Source organism: Pteropus alecto, unplaced genomic scaffold (genome assembly GCF_000325575.1).
Source record: "Pteropus alecto unplaced genomic scaffold, ASM32557v1 scaffold147, whole genome shotgun sequence".
Taxonomy (NCBI): Eukaryota; Metazoa; Chordata; class Mammalia; order Chiroptera; family Pteropodidae; genus Pteropus; species Pteropus alecto.
The window spans coordinates 482,796-506,966 of NW_006440648.1; the positions used below are offsets into that span (position 1 = coordinate 482,796).

At 37.1% G+C, this 24,171-nt stretch overlaps 1 protein-coding gene across 2 annotated transcripts in view; it reads left to right on the forward strand.

Annotated features, from left to right (window-relative positions):
- ZC4H2 (zinc finger C4H2-type containing) overlaps positions 1–23,626 on the forward strand; it is a 72,293-nt gene extending 48,667 nt beyond the window's left edge. For both annotated transcript variants that reach the window (XM_006917824.3, XM_025050974.1), the window contains 4 exons: positions 18,557–18,728; positions 20,313–20,485; positions 21,325–21,487; positions 22,604–23,626. In XM_006917824.3, the coding sequence (XP_006917886.1) occupies positions 18,557–18,728; positions 20,313–20,485; positions 21,325–21,487; positions 22,604–22,717 (622 nt within the window). In that variant the 3' untranslated portion in view covers positions 22,718–23,626. The remainder of the gene's footprint in view (positions 1–18,556; positions 18,729–20,312; positions 20,486–21,324; positions 21,488–22,603) is intronic.
- Positions 23,627–24,171: the final 545 nt, after the last annotated feature.

A 24,171-nucleotide genomic window follows, 5' to 3' on the forward strand; every position in this document is an offset into this window, starting at 1 on the left:
TCCGTGCTAAAGAACTCATTCTGCTCATCTAGTTTTTTTTTTAATTCCTGAAATTGTTCATATGAATCATTTCAGATCTCATTAAGTTCTTTTCAGAAATACCATCCTGAATTCTCTATCATTTAAATCACATATTTCTATGTCTATAAGCTTATTTTCCGGAGATTTTTCTTTCTTTCTGAGATGCCTTGTCACCTTGGTTGTTCATGTTATTTAATGGACTATTTCTCTGCCTGGGCATTAATGGAAGTGTATTCAGCTTTTTTTTTTTTTTTTCCTAGAAAGAAGATTTATTATATAAAGGTTTTTCTTTAGTCTGCTGCAAAGAAGGTGCCTTGTTTTTGTTTGTTTGTTTGTTTTCAGTGGATGATATCTAAGCCTCTTATATATAAGATATCTAAGCCTCTTATATCTCTGCTTATATAAAGCCTCGATGATGCTTTTTTTTTTAATAAATGTTTAATTACGCTAACTACTCTCAGTCCCAGTCCCTGTCAGTGTTAGCAACAGTTTTGGTAGCATTTGCTCAGATTCCCCTGGAACTCCTAGATGTTCAGTCTCAGAGGGGCCCTCTGGATTGGGGGTTTGGGTTTGGGGGCTGCGGCTCAGCCTCAGTTTTGCAACCATGGCTGGTAAAAATCAACTGTTGTTTCTCTGCTGTCCTGCTTCTCTGTCTTCTGCCCTGATGACTGTACCCTGCCGCTGGCCATGTGGAGCTGACAACTCTCCCAGGTAGGGCTGTTCAGGGAACTCGCCGCACCTTCCTCCCTCCTCCTCCACCTACGGGAAGTTCTGACAGCTTCAAGAGGTAGCTTCTTTATTTCTCCCAGTCCACCGCCCGACTCCCAGAGTTCTGACCTATGGTAGCTCTTATGTGCAGATCCCATGCTCAGAGGTGCTGGTGTGCAGTTTGTGTGTGTGTTTTTTGTTGAATTTTAGGTGTTTAGCTTATTGTTGTTTCAAGGGGAGAGATCTGGGGATGTCTCTCACTCCACCATGTTTCTCCAAACTCCCTAGACCATTTATGTTTAATGTGCTTGTTGATATGGTCAGGTTTATATCTACCACCTTGTTGTTTTTCATTGATCCCATCTGTTTGTTTGTTTGTTTGTTTTCGTTGTTTTTGTTGTTCCTTTTTCTGTCTCTTCTTGCTTTCTTTTGAATTAAGTATATTTTATGGTTCCATTTAATCTCTTTGTCTAACTTAGCTATTATTCTGTTTTATTTTAGTGGTTACTTTAGGGTCTATAATATACATCTTTAGCTTGTCATACTATATCTTAAGTTGTTCTCATACTTCTACAAATATAGGGTAGGAAACTTACAACATTATACTTTTATTTCTCCTTTTCTGGCCTCTGCTATTACATTGATGTACTCTTTGGTTTAAACTTTCGATGATCTTTTTAAAGTAATTTAAATAATGAGAAAAAAGTAATTATATTTTTCCATGTTAGGCACTCTATATCCTCCTGCTATCATTTTCTTGCTGCTTGAAGGATGTCCTTTAACATTTATTGTAGAGCAGGTTTTCTGGTGATGTAGCATTCCAGCTTTGAAAAAGCCTTTATTTCACCTTTGTTTATAAAAGTTAATTTTCACCGTGTAATAAATTGTATATTGGCAGCTGTTTTTTTGTTGTTTGTTTGTTTTTTGTTTTTTGTTTTTTGTTTTTACTTAGTACTTTAAAAATGATGTACCACTGTTATCTTGCTTCCATTGTTCTTGGTTCCTGTGTATGTAATGTGCCTTTTTTCCTCTGGTTGCTGTTAAGATTTTCTCTTTACCATTGGTTTTGAGTAATTCAATTGTGATATGACTTGGTGTAGTTTTATTCTTGCTTCCTGTGCTTGAGGTTTGTTGAACTTTTTGGTTTGGTGCACGTATAGTTTTCATCAAATTCGAAACTTTTTGGTGATTAATTTTTCAAATATTTTTATTTTCTCCCTCCTTGATATCCAATTACTTATATTTTAACCACTTGAAGTTGTCCCACAATTTACTGATGCAATTTATTAAAATCTTTTTTTTTTGTACATATATCATTTGGGAAATTTTTTTGTTGCCATGTCTCATGTTCACTAATCTTTTCTCCTTTAATTTTCTAAATTAACTGATGTGATTTTCATCTTAGACATTTTAGTTTTCATCTCTAGATATTATATTTGTTTTTTTCTTTTTGTTTTCGTCTCTTCTATGTGTCTACTTGATGAGGCCAGTATTTCCTCAAAATTTGTGAACATATGTAATGCATTTATAATAACTATTATTATCCGTGGCTTCTAATTCTATCAACCATGTCATCTTTGGTCAGTTTTGATATATTATTCTCAATGTTATGGGTTGCATTTTCCTGCTTAACTGCATACCTGACAAGGTTTGATTGGATGCTAGACACTGTGAATTTTATCTTGATGATATTTCATATTTTTACATTCTTTTAAATATTCTCCAGCTTTCTTCTGGCATGTAATTAAGACACTTAGAATCAGTTCTATCATTCTGGGCTTTGCTTTTCAGCTTAGTTAAGTGAGAACATAGCGGCATTTAGAATAAGGCTCATTTACCCGAGTAGTGATGCCAAACTTTTTCATTGGACTTTAATGCTTTATGAATTGTGAAGTTTTTCCACTTTGGCTATTTGGATGAGTCACTATACCCTGCCCTGTGCAGGCTCTGATCACTGTTCCCTCTAATCCTTTTTGTGTAGTTCTTTCCCCAGTTTGGGATGGTTTCCTTACATACATGTGCTGGTCAATACTTAACTGAATGTTTACAGAAGATCCTCTGAAGCTTACAGCATTCTCTCTCTACAGGTCTCCCCCCTCTAAAGCTTGTTCCAGCAAAATCTAGATGCCTTGGCTTCCCCAGACTCATAACTCCATTTCCTCATTTGAGGTAGACTGCCAGGCTCTGTCTGAGTTACCCGTCCTTACTCTACAGCCTAGATTATTTCTCTAGTCAGAAAATTGGGGCAATGTTTAGGCTCATCTAAGCCTTTTCATCTCTCAAAGATCACTGACCTTATTTGCCTGATGTCTAATGACTTGAGCACTATTGTTTCATGGTTTGTATGGTGTTTTTGTTTTGTTTTAATTATTTTGCATGAGAGGGTAAGTTCGGTCCTTGTTTTTATCAGAAGTGGAAGTCAAAGTTATTCCCCAAATTTGGCTTCAAATATCAGATTTTACCATTTAAGACACATATTTTATATTTTAAAAATATAAAGTCATGGTGTGTCTTAACTACAATACTACCTTTTAGTAGCTGTTGGCCAAGAGGCAATTGTATTATTGTCAATGCATGAACAATGAGAAGTTGGCCATGGCCATTCATAATTATCATTCTTTTAATTTACTCATGTGCATGATTGCCACTGTATGTGTTTAGTTTAATTGTCATTTAAAATGTCTTCCAAAATATTTCATCATGGTTCTCCCTTAAAATGAAAAGTTATTGTGTAGGAAGGAATGACTCAGACTAGAAACTTCAGATAAAAATAGTGTCTTAAATAAGTCTACAAGAGCTCTTTCAACAAGTATTAAATTGACATTTAAATAATAAGAAAACATTTTGTCATAATTGGTAGCATTTTCTCAGTAGTGGATGAAATAATGTGTACCTTATGTTCAATGGCATCTTAAATTAAATTTAATACAGTAACCAATTAACCAGCATATTGGTAAAGCTAATCCAACTGGATTCCAAAATAGCATTGGTTAAAACAAGAAAGAAGATCATTTTATTCCCACATTATCAGTCTTGGAAAAAGCTACTTGTGGTTTGTATGGTTACTCAGTGTTGGGACTCAGGCTCTTTTATGTTGTTGCTTCACAATGTACAGGGTGTTACTTTCATCTTTATGATTTAAGATGGCTAAATGTTGTGTACACATTTTAGGCAGTGGGAAGAAGGCAAAGGGGGAGGGAATAGCATGCTTCTTCCATGTAGAGTCACAACCTAGAAGTTGTACATATCACATGTGTTGTCATCCCATTGGCCAGAACATTGTCACATGGCCACAAATAGCTGCAAAGGAGATGGGAAAATATAGTCCTTATTCCAAGCATCACACACACACAGATTAAAATCAGATGTTCTATTACTGTCAAAGGAGGGGAGAATGAATTTGGGGAGACAAAGGACATTCATGTTCTGTGACCCTAGGGTTTTCAAATTGTTGGAGCTGCCTATAGATGAAATTAATTGTCTAGAGAAGTAGTGAGAGCTCCATGACAAGTTGTTCAAAGAAGGCCTAATTGAACATTTGGCAGTGATGTTATAGAAGGCAGTGGTTGGAGAAGGAACAATAGATACCTGTGAAAGTATTTCCCAGCCTAGAGATTCACATTTGCTCAGGTCATACCCATTGGTCTGGCAGTCCCTGGAACAACTCGTTCCATGTTTTGTTTCACTGCAGATGCCTAAATAAATACAGAGATCCTTAGATAAATTTCTCATTTAACCCCCAGAGATCAGAGATGCGGCAGCGGGGGCCAGAGCTGCAATAATTGGGCGAAACTCAATCAGATCTTGAGATAGAGCTACTAGGTGAGTTGGGCAGAGGTTATCTAAGAGAAAGATGATACCAGCTCAGGGTGCACTCTGTTAATAGGTGTCCATCTGGGTGGATCCCCTAAGCTTCCCCATTGCTCCTGCTTTTTGAGTATAAACACAGATATATGAGCCCACATGTACTACTGTAGTGTGAACTGGTGTAGCCATCCTACAGAGCAAATTGTCACTGCTTAGATGAAATAAAAATATGCATTACCTGTGTCCCAGAATTCCCACACCTGGGATACAGCTCCCTAAATTTACTCTGAAAGGTACAAGGATATTCATTGAAGTGGTGTTTGTGGAGGGGAGAAATGAAAGCAAAGTGAGAGTCTGTCCTTGGAAGAGTGGACAGGTAAAATGTGGTAGACGACCACACTTAGAAGCAAGTAATCTTGAATCATAACATCAGAGTGTTACTTAAAAACTATATATTATCGTTTGTTTATACTGTGTATGTGTGTATAGAATTAGTCTGCTTAGTCCACCACAACAAAAGTCCTCATCGTGGCTTTAATAGCAGACATTTATATTCTCACAATCCTGGAGGCTAGACATCTATGTTATAGGCGCCAGCAATTTTGATTTCTGGTAAGGGCTCTTCCTGTTTTGTAGATGGCTGCCTCTTTCCTGTGTCCTCACAAGGCTTTTTTTTTTTTCTTTTCTGATGTGGAAAAAGAAAGAGCTCACATGTCTCTTCCTCTTCTTATATGTGAACCAATATTATCATATTAGGACCCCACTATGATGACCTCTTTTATCTTTAGACCTTCCTAAAAATCCTCTCTCTAAATATAGTGAAGATTAGGGCTTAAATATATGTATTTTAGGAGAGCATAATGCATTCTCTAACATTCGACCCTATGCCCCCCAATACATGTCCTTCTCACATGCAAAATTCATTCATCCCATCTCAACAACCCCAAATGTCTTAACCCATTAGAGCATCAGTGTCCAGTACAAAGTCTCATCTTAATATCATCTAAATTAGGTGGGGGTGAGACTTTAGGAATGATTCATCCAGAGGCAAAATTCCTTTTCAGCTATGAAACTAGACAGATAATCTGCTTCCTATGTATAATGATAAGACAGGCATAGGATAGACATTCCATTTTTAAAAGGGAGAAATCAGAAAGAGGTAGGGATGACAGGTCCCAAGCAAGTTCAGAACCTAGCAAGGCAAACTCTATTAGATTTTAGTGGCTCAAAAGTAATCTTCTTTGCAACAAAAATTGAGGAAGACGCAAATAAATGGAAAGATATATCATGCTCATGGATAGGGAGATTTAACGTCATTAAAATGTCCATACTGCCCAAAGCAATCTATAGATTCCATGCAATCCCTATCAAAATGCCAATGGCATTTTTCACAGAACTAAAACAAGTAATCCTAAAATTTAAATAGAACTGCAAAAGACTCCGAATAGCCAAAGCAATCTTGAGAAAGAACAAAGTTGGAGGCGTTACACTACCTGATATCAAATTATACTACAAAGCTACAGTAATGAAACAGCATGGTACTAGTACAAAAACAGACAGATCAATGGAACAGAATAGAGAGCCCAGAAATAAACTCATGCTTATATGGTCAGTTGATCTATGACAAAGGAGACAAAAATATTTAATGGGGTAAAGACAGTCTCTTCAACAAATGGTATTGGGAAAACTGGACAGATACATGCAAAATATGAAACTAGACCACTTTCTTATGCTATATAAAAAAAATAAACTCAATGTGGATTAAGGATTTAAATGTAAGACCATAATACTCCTAGAAGAAAATATATGCAGAGACTCTTTTGACACTGGTTTTAGCAATATTTTTTGAATTTATCACAATATATGTGAATACAACCATCGTGTTGTACTCTTTACATTTATACAGTGGAGCGTGAGAAGATATTTTCCTATGATACATCTGATAAGGGATTAATATTCAAAATTTATAAAGAACTCATACAACTCAGCACCAAAAAAAAAAAAAAAATCCAATTAAAAAATGGTCAGAAGACCTGAATAGGTATTTCTCCAAAGAGGACACACAGATGGCCAATAGACATATGAAAAGATGCTCAATGTCACTAATCATCAGAGAAATGCAAATTAAAAACACAATGAGATATCACCTGACACCTGTCAGAATCACTATCATCAATAAATCAACAAACAGCAGGTGTTGGAAAGGATATGGAGAAAAGGGAACTCTCATATATTATTGGTGGGACTGTAAATTGTTTCAGCCACTATGGAAAACAGTATGGAGGTTCCTCAAAAAATTAAAAATAGAAACTCCATATGACCCAGTCATTCCACTGATGGATATTTTGCTGAAGAAATCCATAACACTAATTCAAAAAGACATACACACCCCTATGTTTATTGCAGCATTGTTTCCAATAACCAATATGGAAGTATCCTAAGTGTCCATTGGTAGACAAATAGATACATACAGTGGAATATTACGCAGCCATAAAAAGAACAAAATTTTGCCATTTGCAACAGTGTGGATGAATTTAGAGGGTATTATGCTAATTGAAATAAGTCAGACAGAGAAAGACAAATACCATATGATGTCGCTTATGTGTGGAATCTAAAAATAAATGAACATACAAAGCAGAAAGAAACTCATAGACACAGAGAACAAATTGATAGTCTACAGATGGGAAGGGGGTTGGGCAGATGGGTGAAAAAGGTGTAAGGGATTAAGAAATATAAATTGCTAGTTACAAAAGTAGTCACAAGGTGTAAAGTACAGCATAGGTAATATAGTCAATAATGTAATAAATATGTATGGTATCAGATAGGTACCAGTCTTATCGGGGTGATCATTTTATGAGTTATCTAAATGTCTAATCACTACATTGTATACCTGAAAGTAATATAATATTGTATATTAACTGTAATTGGAAAATAAATTATTGGAAAAAAGAATAATTTTCTTTAGCTGAATGCTTTGAACAACATCACCCTTCTAACTATTTAGGGTAGTCCCATCCCCAAACTCTTCAGTTACCATTATTCTCAGACACTATTCTGTGGCATTCTGGCCCACTGAAACTAAGGAGTGGAACCCACCCCCAGAAACTTAGAAAGAAACTTCCTTGCTCCTTGGGACTGTTAGGTCTGGACCTACAGTGGGAGTGGCATCTTTGATGACCTTTGAATAATTTTTGCTGTCATTCTTCCCTTTACATTAAGGAAAACATATGTTTGTAGCCAAATAACTCTACTGTCTTGTCCTGTAGAATCCTAGAATTCCAAAAGCTTTATTTCATCCTCTCCCTGCTCCCCTTGGTCCATACTGATAATGTTTGTACTTCTATAATCCCATCTCTTTTCCTAACTTCTGCTGAGATATCTAATTAAAATCATGAGTACTCTCCTCATGGAATGATTTTTCATTCACACAGTTTGTGAATGGAAAATTTCTCTCCAGGATATGCTTTATCATTTTTTTTTTCAATATTGATAGAATGAAAATTTTCCAAATCGTCAAGTTCTGGTACCTTGTCACTTAATGATTCTTTTGATTTATCTCTCTACACTTGCATTTTACTATGAGCACCAAGCAGAAGCCAGTCATCTTCTACACTTTGCTTAAAAATCTCCTCAGCTAAACATCTAATTTCATTTCTCACAAGTTCTACCTTCCACAGAACACTAGAATGATATCCAGCCACATTCTTTGGCGACTTACAACAAGGATCATCTTTTCTCCAGTGTCCAGTAGCATGTTCTTCTTTTCTCTTCGAGACCTCATCAGAAGCATCTTAAATGTTGATATTTCTATCAACAGTCCCTTCAGTGCAATTCAGATTTTTTCTAAAATGTACCTCAAAACTTTTCCAGCCTTTAGTAATCATCCAATTCCAAAGCCACTTCCACAGTTTTAGAAATTTATTACAGTAGCACCGTACTTCACAGTACCAAAATTTGTATTAATCTGCTTAGTCTTCCACAATAAAATACTACAGAATGGGTTGTTTAAACAACAGACATGCATTTTCTCACAGTTCTGGAGGCTAGAGGTCCATGGTCAAAGTGCCAACAAATTTGCTTTCTGCTGAGGGCTCTTTTCCTGGCTTGTAGTGTGTGTGTGTGTGTGTGTGTGTGTGTATGTGTGTGTGTGTGGTGGGCAGAGTATGTGTGTGTGTGGTGTTTGTATATGATGTGTGTATATTGCGTGTTCATAGTGAGTGTGGTGTTCACGGGTAGGGTACGGTGTATGCATGTGTGTGTGTGCGGGCGATGCATCTGCTTGGAAGCGGCCATAACACAGCACTGCACACCGGAGGGCTGAGCAATGGAAGTGCATTTTCTCACAGTTCTGGAGGCTAGAGGTCCATGGTCAAAGTGCCAACAAATTTGCTTTCTGCTGAGGGCTCTTTTCCTGGCTTGTAGTGTGTGTGTGTGTGTGTGTGTGTGTGTGTGTGTGTGTGTGTGTGTGTGTGTGAAACAATAATATACAGTTTAGAACAACACATGAAAGAAAGAATAGATATTAAATACTTTTGAATGGTTGCCTATGATGTGTGTGGGAGGGTAAATGGTATAGGGAATGGGGATTAAAGAGAAGGAAGGAATGACGGGAGGGAGGGAGGGAGGAAAGAATTAGACAACAGAGAACACTTGTTTGCAGAGGAAAAAGGGGGTAGGACTGAAAAAGTACTTGAAATAATAGCATAAAAGTCCCCAAATTTGTAGAGATATGCACCCACTGATTCAAGTACCTTTATAGAATGCAAACAGAATAAACCTATAAAAATCCACACCATGACACATCATAGTTAATATCTGACAGCTAGAGACAAGTAACTTCTTAGACCAGCCAAAGAAAAATGACACCTTACCTATAGATGAGAACAGTTTGAATGATAGTACTTTTCTCATCACTAAACATATAAGCCAAAAAGAAGTGGCACATGATTTCTCAAGTCCTGATAGAAAAGAACTAGCAATCCAGAATTCTGTATGTAGCAAAAATGTCCATCAAGAATGAGGAAGAAATTAAGACATTTTCAGATGAAGGAAAACTGAGAGAATTTGTCACCAGAAGATCTACTCTAAAATAATAGCTACAGGAATTTCTGTTAAAATAAAGGAAATAAAAAACAAAGAAAACATGGAATATAAGGCAGAAAGAACAGAAAGAGGAAAAATATGATTAAAATACAATATAGTTTCCTTATGTTTAGTTTTCTAAATCATTTCTGATGGTGGTAACAATAATATAGTGCTGCCCAGCATAGTTCTCAGTGAATGTAGAATATTTCAGATAGCTATATTATAAATCATGGAGGGTAAAAGGAAATAAAGGGAGGTAATGCTTCTATTTGGCACTCACACTAATAAAATGATGACACAGTGGTCTATGATAAATTATGAAATATAATACCTAGAGTAACCACTAAAAACATAGAAAGAGATACAATTAAAACACTGCAAATATAACACAATTCAAAAAAACATTTAACCACAGGAAATCAGCAAAAAATAAATAAATAAGAAAGATATCAAATAGTAAGCAGAAATAAAATGGTACACTTAAGCTCTAACTTATCAATAAGTACACTACATATAAATGGCCTAAATACTGCAATTCAAATACTGATTACCCAAGAAGATTAAAGAAACATGACCCATCTACATGCTTTCAACAAGAAACTCACTTCAAATACAAAGATATAGGCAGATGCTCGGTATCTCTAATCGTCAGAGAAATGCAAATTTAAACCACAATGAGACATTACCTCACATCTGTCAGAATAGCTATCATCAATAAATCAAAAACAAGTGCTGGCAAGGATGTGGAGAAAAGCAAACCCTTGTGTACTGTTGGTGGGATCGCAGTTGGTACAGCCACTATGGAAAATAGTTTGGAGTTTCCTCAAAAAATTAAAAATAGAACTACCTTATAACCCAGCAATTGCACATCTAGATATTTAATCAAAGAAAACCAAAACATTCATTCAAAAAGATATATGCACTTCTATGTTCACTGCAATGCTATTCACAGTAGTCAAGATATGGAAGCAACCTAAGTGTCCACCAATAGATGATTAGATAACGAAGTATGATACATATATAAAATGGAATATTACCCAGCCATAAAAATGGAATCTTGCCATTTGCAACAACATGGATGGACCTAGAGGGCATTATACTGAGTAAAATAAGTCAGGCAGAGAAAGACAAAATACCCTTTGATCTTGCTTATATAGAGAATCTAAAGAACAAAATAAGCAAAGAAACAAAATGAAAACAGACTCATAGTTACAGAGAACAAACTAGTGATTTCCAGATGGATAGGGTTGGGAGGCTGGGGGAAAAAGTGATGGGATTAAGAAGTACAAATTGTACTTGAACCTAATAAAATAAAAAAAGTACAAATTGGTAGTTACAAAATAGTCATGTGGATTTAAAGTACAGCATCAGGAATTTAATCAATAATACTGTAATAACTGTCTACAGTGCCAGGTGGGTATTAGAGTAATCAGGGGGATCACTTCCTAAATTATATAAATGTCTAACCACTATGCTGTACACCTGAATCTAATATAAAATAATATTGAATGTCATCTCCAATTGAAAAATAAAAAATAAAAATAAATTTAAAAGATATAGGTATGCTGAAAATACAAGAATGAAAGTTATACCATGGAAACATTAATCAAAGGAAATCAGGAATGGATAGGTTAAAATCAGATAAAGTAGACTTTAGAGCAAAGGAAATTACTAGGTACAGAGAGGTGCATTGCATAATGACAAAAGTGTCAATCCACCAAGAAGACATAGTAATCCTAAATAGGTATATAACAAACAACAGAACCACAAAATATGTGAAGCAAATCTTATAGAACTGAAGGAAGAAATAGACAAATTCATAATTATAGTTGGAATCTTTAACATACTTCTATCATTTGATAGACCTAGACAGAAAATCAGCAAGGATATAGAACTCCACAACACCATCAATAACATGATCTAATTAACATTGATAGAACACTCCACCCAACAGCAGGATACACATGCTTTTCAAGTACACTATAACATGTACAAAAATAGACTATATCCTGGATACAAAATAATCCTGGACAAATTTTTTTAAAAATGGAAATATAAGACTGTGTTATCTGACATTAATAAAATCAACCGAAATCAAGAAATCAGAAAGAAATGCCAAGAAAATCTATAATCATTTGGACAGTGAACAACATTTTTCTAAAATAACATATGTTTCAAAGATAAAATCTCAAAGGAAATAAAATTATACTAAACAGAGTGAAAGTGAAAATACAACATATTCAAAATTTGTGGGATGCTGCAAACACAGTGGTGAGAGGGAAATTTTTAGCACTCAATGCTTACATTAGGAGCAAACTAGGAAGTGGATCCATTACCAATTGAGCCTCCAGATGAGAACCAAGCCCTGACCAAGACCTTGACTTCAGCCTGGCTGAGGACTCAGCTAAGCTGTGCCCAGATCCCTGACCCACAGAGACTGTGAGATAATAATGATGTAGTGTTTTAAGCTGCCAAATTTGTGGTAATTTTTTATATAGCAATAGAAAACATACACATTGAGTTGGTAATATCGAGTTTTATCATCAAATGCAAGAATTTGTGGGTCAGGGGGTGGGGAAGACTGAGGACATAGTTACTTTCAGTCATAGAGAAATAAAAAGAATTACATTTTGAAGAAAAAAAAAGAGGAAACACCTCAAATTAATAATCTAAGCTCACACTTCAGATAAATAGAAATAGTTAAAGCAAGCAGAAAACAGGAAATAATACAGATTAGAGCACAAATCAATGTAATTGAAAGCAGAAAAACAATAGAGGAATCACTTAAACAAAAAGCTAGTTATTTGAAAAATATATGTAGTGAAAAACCTCTAGCAACTCTAACAGAGAGTAAAGAGAAAACACACATTACTGACATCAAGAGTGAAACTGAGGATATTCACTACAGACCTCACAGACTTTAAAAGGATCATAAGGAAGGACTATGAACAACTCTACTCATGTAAATTGAACAAGATGCATGATTTTCAGAAAACTCTACCACAATTCACCTAACATGAAATAGATACTTTGAACAACCCTGTAACTATTTAGAAAAATGAATTTGTAATTTAACAATTCCCAAAATGAGAATCTTCATGCCCATATGGAGAATTCTACCAAATGGTTAACACTAATTACTTAACACTAGTGGTTAACACTAAAGAATTAACACTAATTCTTAGCAATCTTCCCAGAAAGTAGAAGTGGAAAGAACTCTTCCCAGTTCATTTTATGAAGCCCGTAATACCCTGGTACCAATTCCAAACAAAGATAGTACAAGAAAACTACAAACTGATATCCCTCATGAATATAGATGTAAAAATCTTTATCAAAATGTTAGCAAATTAAATTCAGCAATATATACAAAAAAAGTATACACCATGACTAAGTGGGGTTTATTCCAGAGATGCAAAGCTAATTTGTTATTCAAAAATCAATGTTTCTTATAAAAATCACATGATCATGTCGATTTATATAGATAAAACATTTGACAAAATTCAATACATATTTATGATAAAATCTCTTCAAAAACTAGGAATACATCTACAAAAACCCTCCAGTGGATAACATTACATTTAATTGCAAAACAATGAATACTTTCCTCGTAAGATCAGGGACAAAGTAAGGATACTTACTCACTTTCAGCTAGTCAACATAGCACTCAAAATTTTAGGCAGGATAATTAGGCAAGAAAGTAAATAAAAGCCATACAGATGAAAAGGAAGAAATAAAACTGTCCTTGTTTGCAGATAACATGATAGTCTACATAGGAAACTCCAATAAACTGAAACCAAAACTAAAAAGCAAAAACTCCTAGATATAATAAACCGAGTCAGTAAGGTTGCAGGATATAAGGTCAACACATGCACACACATTAAAAATAGTAACAAGCATGCAGAAACTACAATTAAAATCACAAAACCATTATATTCCCTCAAAAACCCAAAATGCTTAAGTGGAACAAAGATTTAACAAAACATATAGGGTTTTAATGCCGAAAACTACAAAATGCTAATAAAAGAAATCAAAGGAGATCTAAATAGAGAGATATACTGTATTCATGGTTTGGAAGACTCAATATAGTAAAGATACCAATCCTCCCAAATTGATAGACAAATTTAATGAAATTCCTATCAAAATCCTAGAAATATTTTTGGTATATATAGACAAGATTATTCTAAAATTTTTATAGCAATGCAAAAGAACTAGAATAGCTAAAAAAATTTGAAATATGAAGTGGGAGGAATCACTCTTCCTGATTTCAAAACTTATTATATAGCTACAGTAATCAAAATTGTGTGATATTGGCAAAGGGACAGACACATAGATAAGTGGAACAAAAATCAGAACCCAAAAATTAACCCACACAAGTATGGCCAACAGACTTTTGACAGGCGCAAAAGTAATCCAATAAAGGAAGGATAGTCTTTACAATAAATGGTGATGGAGAAATTGGATATCCATAAGCAAAAAACTGAATCTCAGCCTAAACATCATAGCTTTATACAAAAAAAAAAAAAACACATAATGGGTTGTAGATAAAAATGTAAATATAAAACTTTTAGAAGGTAACATAGAAGAAAATCTGCAGAACCTAGAGCTTGTCAGAGTCTTAGACATGATACTAAAGCATTACCTATAAAAAAAATTGATAAATTAGACTTCAGCAAAACTAAAATTAAATGTTCTGCTAAAAGCATGGTTAAGAAGATGAAAAGACAAGCTATGGACTGGCAGAACATATCTGCAAACCACATATCTGACAAAGGATTCATATCTGGGATATATGAAGAATTCTCAAAACTCAAGTATGAGAAAAAAAAAATCCTAATTAGAAAATGGGCCAAAGACATGCACAGACATTTCATAGAAAAGGATATACAGATGGCAAATAAGTATATGAAAACATTTTCAACATCACTAGCCATTAGAGAAATTCAATTTAAGATCATTTTGAGGCATCACCACTTACCTATTAAAATAGTTCAAGTAAAACATCTGGCTAGGTGGGGGAACTGGACCACTCATACATTGTTGGCGGGCATGTGAAATAATACAGTCGCTCTGGAAAATAGTTTGACAGTTCCTTGAAACACTAAAGATACAGTTGCCATACAACCCAGCAATTGCAGTCTTGGTCATTTATCCTACAGAAATGAAAAAAAAAATAGATGTTCACAGCAGCTTTATTCATAATTGCCCCAAACTGGAATCAGTCCAGATGTCTTCAGTGGACATTGTTTAGCATTAGTGCATGGTGATAATGAAAAGCAGACCAACTTCAGTTGTGTTTTATAATTCTCTACACACAATATGCCCCTTTATTGTCTGCAGCCAGGATGAACTGCTTCCACTGCCCTGCCCTTGGTACACCACTGCTGAGAGGTAACAGTAGTACCATCAAAGCTTTCATTAAAATTGCTGTCCTTCCACTAAAGCATGGGCCAGGCACTCCCCTCCCCTCCAAAAAAATAAATGACTTTAGAAATAGCAGCAAATAGAGGCTATTTCTGAAATCCATATTCATAACACTGTTTCCCTTCCCTAAACAAGAGTCTTGGCCCTTCTGCACCTTATTCAGGGTCTCTAGTACTTTCCACGGTGAACAATTGAAAAAGGCTCCAAAACACCTTGGACAGTGGATGACTTGGTGACAGCCATGCTCCCCAGAAAGAAGAAATACAGTTGGCGCTTTGAGGAGGGCTTTATGCCTCTGATTTTCCATTTTCAGGCAGCACTTGATTGTGACCCCACCAGGTAAAACACCATTGGTTTATTTGGACTTAATCTGAGATTGTAATATCTCCTGCCTGACATCATGGGGTTCCTTTAAGCAGAATTAGGCATAGAGGGAGGATTAGATAAAAGGCACTCATCTAAGCTGGGAAGGATATACTATTCTGATTACTGTGAAGTGTCAGTGGGGAAAACCTCTCACCCCTGATTTCATTTAATAGTAGTAGTAGTAGTAGTAGTAGTTGCTTACATCTTAATTGAATTGGTTACAAATTAGGAAGTTTTGGCCCAGCCCTATAAAATGTCATTTTATATATAGATATTATGAGAAAGCTCATGCTAATGATTATTATTATAATCTTAGTAACTGACAATATACCTTGCCACTCATGCACACACACATACATACACACACATATATGCATACAGACACACACCCGACTCACTGTGGGCTCTTTATAAATAAGTAAAGGAGATAACCAGAGCAAAAGAATTAGGCAGAGAGGGAAGGGAAGTTCAACAATCACTTGTGGACCATCATGTGCCACATACTCTGCTTGGGGACTTTACATATCTTAGACTATTTAACCCTCATCGCATAACATGCAAAGTAGGTGCTATTATTATTATTGTGTTACTGATGAGGAATTGATGTAAGAGGGCTGAGAGAAGTGAAGTGAAATAATCAGATTATGTCACTCTCCTGCTGTTTAAAATTCTAAAATGATTGCCATTTCCCCAAAGTATAAAAGTCCTAAGTCCTCATCCTGATCTCCAGGCAGCATTCTGTCAATCTCCCTAGTTTCTTCTCAGGCCCCTTCCCTCTTGCAATAGATGCTCCAGCCACACTTTTGTTCAGTTCCTCTAATGTGCCATATTCTTTTCTGCTCCAGAGCCATTGTTCATGTTATCCTCTCTGCCTGGACTGCTCTCCTCTGTGTCCACCTGCATTTACCAGTTATCTCCTACTCATTCTCCAGGTCTTAGCATAGATATCATATCCTCAGGTCTCAAGAAAGCTTCCACTGACTTCTTCCTTTACTCTCTAATGTCCCTCAGACTATGTTAAGTCCCTTTGTTGTATCCTTCAGTTGCATTCTGCATCTCATCCCTACTACTCATCACATGGCTTTATATGTAATAGTGCGCTCAGGATCCATTATCCTCCATTATGAAGCTTCTTGTTCACAGACCATCCTATTCTCTGCTCTATCCCTAGTATCATGCATAGCACATGATACATGTTTCATAAATATTTGTTGAATGAATGTATATTTAAGTTATCTATAATTGGTATATAATAGGTACTCAATAAATATAAACTATAAATATAGTTGTTATTATTATTGTCCAAGGGCAAATACCTAGTCGGGGCAGAACCAAGATTTACACCAAGGTCTGAATCTAAAACTCATTTTTCTTTTACAGTATGGCTCTGTTTGCAGAAATGAGTTCTAGACCCAGAACTGCCACCATCTGTCTGGCTGTATGACTTAGAGTAAGACACTATATCATTCCGAATCTCAGTTTTCTCATCTATAAATTGAAGTAAGGATAGGCAAAGTTTAGATTGCTCTTCATGTAATCTAGAAGAGAATTGAAGCCTAGATAGGAGAGGTTCTAAATAGTTAATTAATTGACCAAGAACCCTTAATATCTTTATGCTCTTTAGCCTGGGTAACCCCACTCAGGCAGTGTAGAGTAATGGGTGATGTTAGAGAGTCCATCCTGGGCTTAAATCTCAATGTCCTTTTTGCTAGCTCTGTGGTCTTGGGTAAGTTAATAGCCTGAACCTCAATTTTCTTCTTTACAGATGGTATAATAATGTCTACATTTTTATGCCTTCTTAAGGTAAAAACAATATAATGACATGGAAATAAATTTTTGAATATAGAATGAAAATTTTCCCACATGATCCTACCCAAACAATTCTTTCTATGCTTCTGTCATCGACAGCTACCTTATGATACAGGAGCCACAGGCAATATTGAGAAGGGAGAGAGAGACAGAAGACTAAAGCAGGCTGTGGTCAGAGGGCAGAGTCTAGGGTGTGGAGCAAGAGCCCCCATGGGATGGGATGGAGCAGAGGATAAAGCCAGCTACTGAGGAAGAAAAAATGAGATGCCAAATCTGAGAAATGGACAATGGCTAGGCGATACTTGAGAACCAGAAAGTAGAGAGCCAGTGTAAGGATAACAATGTACCCTGGAGGGGCCTCCTTCCAAATTTTTGTGACCCTGTCACTTAGGCAGACTTCACTTAGTGTATGTGCTGCCAAAGTGAGCACTCAAATGGTCTTAAAGATCCTTACAAGTGTACCCTGCTGATTCCTTTTCTTGTTTAGTCACATGCACGTATATTTTGAAATTGCAATCTTAACATGTATACTTTTTGACTGCATAGCATATCTTCAGTATTTTTCATGTCACAAGTTTTCATAATGATTCTTTTTAATGGCTGCCAAATATTCCAGTTTTGCCAATAACCCAGAAATCACATTCTTGTATATTAACTTTTTTGCTTCCTTGAATTATTTCCTTAGAATAAATTCTCAGGTGTCGATTACTGAGTCAGAGGGTAGGCAATTGATATATAACAATGAGAAACAGGTTTTATTTTTCTAAGAAATGAGCTACAGTTCTTTTCTTCTTCCTGTTCTGGAAATGATGAGTGGACTTTATAGAGCCATGTTGTCCAACATAAAAGCCAATAACCACATGTGACTGTTTAAATTTAAAGTTTGATTAATTAAAATTAAATAAAATTCGAAATTCAGTTTATCAGTTGTACTAGCCACATTTCAAATGCTCACTAATTACATGTGCCTAGTGGCTGTATTGGAAAGTATAGATACAAAACCTTTCCTTTATTGTAGAAAATTTAATGGATAGTACTGCTCTAGAGGTTCTCAAGAGGTTATGGTTAGCATCTGGGGTGGGAGCTAAAAACCTGTCCAATGTTTGCAAATGTCCCATAAAGAACAAAATTATATCCATTTGAGAACCAATGATGTTTTATTTTAGATGAAAGACTCACCTAACTTTTTAAGGATGGATTCATGTTGGCTCTGCTTGGAGAGAGGCAAGCTTAGAAAGATGGCTTAGGAAGAGCCCTGGCTCAGAGGCTAATTCTGTACTCCATTCTCATTTTCCTCCCTTCTCCTCCCGATATGTATCCTGGTTTTGGGGAATTGCAGGAACAAGACCATGCAAATGGAGAAGATTAAGGCCCGTTTGAAGGCTGAGTTTGAGGCCCTTGAATCAGAGGAGAGACACCTGAAGGAATACAAGCAGGAGATGGACCTCCTGCTACAGGAGAAGATGGCCCACGTGGAGGAGCTCCGACTGATCCATGCTGACATCAATGTGGTATGTAGCTAGCTGCCTGAAGCCTACCTCTGGGCTCTTTGAGGAATAAGTAATAGTGAGTGCTGTAGTCTTTCTTTAAGTTGCTGTGGCTAGCTTGGGGAAGTAGACATCAGGCTGTGGTGGAATTGAAGAATCCAGGACTTCTGAGATCCCACTTTGGCTCTTTTACTGATAGACTGTGTATCACTGGATAAATCCTTTCTTCTTTCTGGGCTTCATTTTGCCTTTTTGTACTATGAGAGGGATTCAGTCACCTCTGAGGTCTCTTTCAGCTCTGATGTGCTTATTCTGGGAGTCTGGGAGTTAGGAGCTAGTCTTGGTGAAAAGCAGAACAGGCAGTTGCCTATGGGGTCTAGCCTAAAGGTCTCCAAACTTCTAACTGGGCCAAATAAATTATTTCTGCTGGTCTGCAAAAGTGGGACCCCTCATGAGAGTCTCTCTTTTGGAGATTCTTGGAACATGAAGAATGAACTGTCTGCTAAGGTGATAAGTTCCGAACTTTTTGGAATTGCTCAAAGTCTGAATGATCACCTGTCTGGGCTGCAGTATTGACGATTCCTTCACCAAGAGAAATGTTGGAGGTGTTGACCTATAAGATCCTTTCCAACTCTTAGAGCTTATGACAATGAGAAGTCTTTTTCTTTTTTTTTTTTTAATTACATTTGAATGAGTTAAATATCTATTCTTGGGAAAGTCATTTCTGTGCCAATACTTATTTCCTAATTTTGCCAGGCCTAGGTTTTTAAAGGAAATATGAATGCAATTTGGACAGTAGGTATTTGGGATTTTCTGTGTCATAAGATCACAGGATTCCAAGGTCTTATGAGGAGTTGGCATTTCTGCTGCCAGATAACCCAAGGATACAGAGCCAATGAAATGAACAAGATATTAGCCACAGAGGAGCTAAGAATCTAGGCCAATAGATCTCAAACTTGAACATGATTGAGAATCACCTGGAGGGCCTGTTAAAGCTGATTGTTAGATTCCACCCTAGAGTTTCTGATTCCATGTGGCTGGGCTTGTGCCTGAGAATGTGTATTCCTAATGAGTTCCCAGGTGATCCTGATGCTGCTGATATGGTGACCACATTTTGAGAATCATTGATCTAGAGGAAAGGCCGCTAGCTTGGGTGGCAGAAACCCTGAGTTTTTATCTAGGCTCTACCCCTAAGAAATATTTCTCTGAGGAAGTTTCCTCTCTCTGAGTCTCAGTTTCCTGATCTGTAAAATGGTGGCAGGGTCTACTAAATGAGCTCTAAAGGCCGTTCCATCTCCCAGGTGCTATATTTATATAATACATGCCATTTATTGAGTCTTTACTCTGTGTTAGTCCCTGTACTGAGAGCTTTATGTAAATATAATCATTGACTCTTCACCAAGATTATATGAGGTAGATACTATTATTATCACCATTATATAGATGAAGAAACTGAGGCTTGTCAAGTCATATACGATGCATAGCAGATTGAGGACTTGAGCACATATTGGTCTAGCTCTGGAACCTGTGCTATTATCCACTCATCTGTATAGCCTTGTCAAGAATTTTGGGGTCTTTTCTCTGTTACTACCTCACTCTGTGTTCCAGATGGAAAATACCATCAAACAATCTGAGAATGACCTAAACAAGCTGCTAGAATCTACCCGGCGGCTACATGATGAGTATAAGCCACTAAAGGAACATGTGGATGCCCTGCGCATGACTCTGGGCCTGCAGAGGCTCCCTGACCTATGTGAAGAGGAGGAAAAGCTCTCCTTGGAGTAAGCTGCCCGCCCCCATCCCTGCAACAGACACCACACACAAACACACGCATATACAGAGCCTGGTCTGAATGTCAGGGTACCCAGTTATAACCCCAAACCTATCAGTGGCTGACTCTTTGTATGACCTTGGACATTCCTCTGTGCTGGGCTGTTACATCAAAAGAATGATGATTCAACTAGAATTACTAGATAGCTTTTAAAATTCTTTGTGTAATTTTAATAATACAAGACTCTTCGTGTGTGTCTGTGTGTGTGTGTCTGTGTTTGTTGTGTCTATACTCTTAAGAGGTCAATTCCCAAGTCACTGTCTAGAAGAGATGTCCAGAAACCTTTGAAAACACAGAAGGCTGAGCTTTCATGATCTCCAGGGACTAGCCACTTACTTCATCTTAAGACCCAGAGTTAAGTACTAGGCTTACCTTACAGAGAGACAAAGTTCAGTTCGGTAGAAGGAAACACACTTCCTTAAGTCAGAGCAAGTGGAAGTGGTGAGTTTGTTATTCCTAGAAGTATGTCGGTAGAAGCCTGAGGACACTTAATAGAAATACTGCAAAGGAACATGGGATTGAGGGTAGGTGAATAACCTCTGGGGACATTGCTAACCTTGGGATTTCTTTATTTCTGGATCTGTCAGAGCCAAAGAACAGGATGATTATCTTCCCAGCAGACAATGGATCTGGTACCAAGAGAGAAGAACCTTGTGTTGGGGAGGGTGTAGGAACTTTCTATAGTGAGCCATAATCCAACTCCTTTGATTCTGTGGCATGGAGTTCTTAAGAGGGGCAAGGTTCTCCTTGTTTTCAGAATGATCCAGCTAATGTCTCTCATCTCCAAAGTTACTTTGAGAAGCAGAAAGCAGAGTGGCAGACGGAGCCTCAGGAGCCCCCCATCCCTGAGTCCCTGGCCGCTGCAGCCGCTGCCGCCCAACAACTTCAAGTGGCTAGGAAGCAGGACACTCGGCAAACAGCCACCTTCAGGCAGCAGCCCCCACCTATGAAGGTGAGTGAGCTGCATAGGGGCTGTAGAAGAAGCAAGTTATGCTTAAGCAGCTCCATGGAAGGCTGGAAGATATTGGCCTTATTTATTTGAGACCTTTCTAAAACATCCTTTGCTTGGGACACAGAAGAGTATGGTATATGTGTTGGAGTAGACCTGCTGGTTTTGTTGCCTCACATTCTCAGAGGAGTTAGAATGCAGGGAGATTGGCAGTGTCTGCTAAAGTATAATTTTCAAAAAGTTAGAAACATGACTTGTACAAAAATATAATAAGCATATATCATTAATGAGGGAGCCAGCAGGATTACAAAGCTGGTTCCAAGAGCATTTGAGGAACAGATAATTATGTAGTCAGGAAAAGAAAGGAATGCTGAAATAAGTTTGCAAAGTTAAATACAGAACTGGTTAATGTCCCACAAGGCAATTAAACTATAACCTTTGTGATTATCTTTTCTTTATAACAGAAATAGTCTGCATCTCTATTGGGCAAAAAACATTCATAGCTTATCAGTATAAGTCGCAGCATCTGGGCCCTGATCAATAGTAAATAGTCAAACAAAGGGACATTCTCCTAGAGCAGGGGCCAGCAAACTAGAGCCCACGGGCCAAGTTTGAACTGCTCCCTGATTTGCAAATAAAGTTTTATTGGCCAACACGCATACCTGTTTATATATTGTCTATAGATTCTTTCATGTAAAACGGTTGGTATTGAGTAGTTACAACTAAGACCATATAACTCAAAAAGTCTAAAATATTTACTATTTTGGCCTTTACAAAAATAATCTACTGATATCCTGTCCTAGAGAATTGATCCTTAAGTGGGCTTGTTAAACCATGTTCCAGTATAATGCTAAATGGATACGCAATTCTCATTTTGCCTTATTTCCAAGTTTTAGATGTTTTCCCTCAATACCCCTTTTTGACCCTTACTCCCTTATATCTTTTACATTACTTATATCCAGCGCTGATCTCTCTACTTGAGTCTCACTCACTGATTACTGCTCCTTCCTGTTGGGAGAAAAAGCACTATTGCTTTCTGGACCCATGGGGATCAGAAGGCTGAAGCACAGACTAGAAAAATCTGACTACTAACTTTCTTTGTCCTGTGTACCCCACCAGGCCTGCTTGTCATGTCACCAGCAAATTCACCGGAATGCACCTATATGCCCTCTGTGCAAAGCTAAGAGTCGGTCCCGGAACCCCAAAAAGCCAAAACGGAAGCAAGATGAATGAAGAGAGGGAGAACACATGGAGCTCTGCTGCTCATAACCCTTCCCTTGGCCAGTGATTGATCTCCTAATGTGAAACAACCCTTCCCCACCTCTACCAAGTTTCCTGTTTAATGTGATAAAAGCACACAACCCATTGCTCACTTTGTTCTTATTTCTTTCTGATCTTGGGGTTTAGTTTAGGAAGAGATGTGATTCAGATGCTAATGAAAGTGTATCTGATGATCCCTTCTTTCTCCCTACATTTCAACCCCTGCCCTTGTTTGGAGCTAAAGGAAGGGCAGAAGGCCCAGATGTAATTCTCTGTCTCTTATGCCTGAGGCCTGGGACTAAGGTCTGAGGATTGGGGGAGAGCCATATCTTATTTCACGTAAAGGCTCCAGTGTGCCCCCTCCCTGTACTTTTGCCTTAGTCTTCTAGCTGGACTTTCCAGTAGGCTTGGTGCCTATGTTTGCCCTAAGGTCATCTCAAATCAAGGCCCAGAGGTAACTTGGAAAAGCCCTCTTTTTTATATTATTTGTGGAGGCCTGGCTGTTATTATAGAGTTCACCACCCTACACCCATCCTCAGTCTCCTAGATATACAAAAGTTCTCAGGTACCAGGCTGTGTATCTGGAGATCCTGAGATCTGCAGGCCTTTCTCCCATAATCCTAAGTTTTGCAAATCAGTAGTAGAAGTTCCCCACAGTGACTCAAGGGACAGAGATAGGGGTTGGCTGACTGAAAAAGTTTTAGCTCTAGGTCTCAGTCCCTGGCTGGGGAGGGAGAGATATTTTTCCTTCTTTCTTTAACTGCAGGTTTAAGTTGCCACAGTGTCTGTGTTCATAATATAAGAGATTCCTCTGCTCTTTGAAAGTAAGAGTGTTATGTCTGTACAAATCCTTTTAAATAAACATTTGTTCTTTGAAGTAAAGGCTGACTGAGTGCCTATAAGTACCAAGTAATAGAAAAGATGTAATGCCCTTTCTCTTTCTGGGTAGCTCTTCTTCATTCTTATTCACGCCCACTTACAAATGAGGAAACCAGGCACACCACTGCACAATAGTTTATCTTATTATAATTTCCATTTATTCAGTACTTACTCTTTGTCAGGCCTTTATTCAAGATGCTTGATATAAATGATTATATTTGATTTTCAAAACAACTTTTAAAGCTAAGTATTCTTATTGCCATTTTTCCAGAAAAGTAAACTGAAGTTCAGAAAAGTTAAATAACTTGTCCATAGTTAAACAAACTTCTAGCAAGAGACATTTCAGTAACTGAACCCAGATTTGTCTGGCTTCAGAGATCATTTTTTTCTACTTTTTATCCATAATCATTTTTTAAGCTTTCTTCCTCTTTGGAATGCCTTGATGATAGGAGTAGTTAAAATAACTCTGGACTAGAAATCTGGTACTAGGGGTCTAGTGACTAATGCAGGAATATAAAGGCCTGGTTTCTTGTAGAGATAGAATAGAG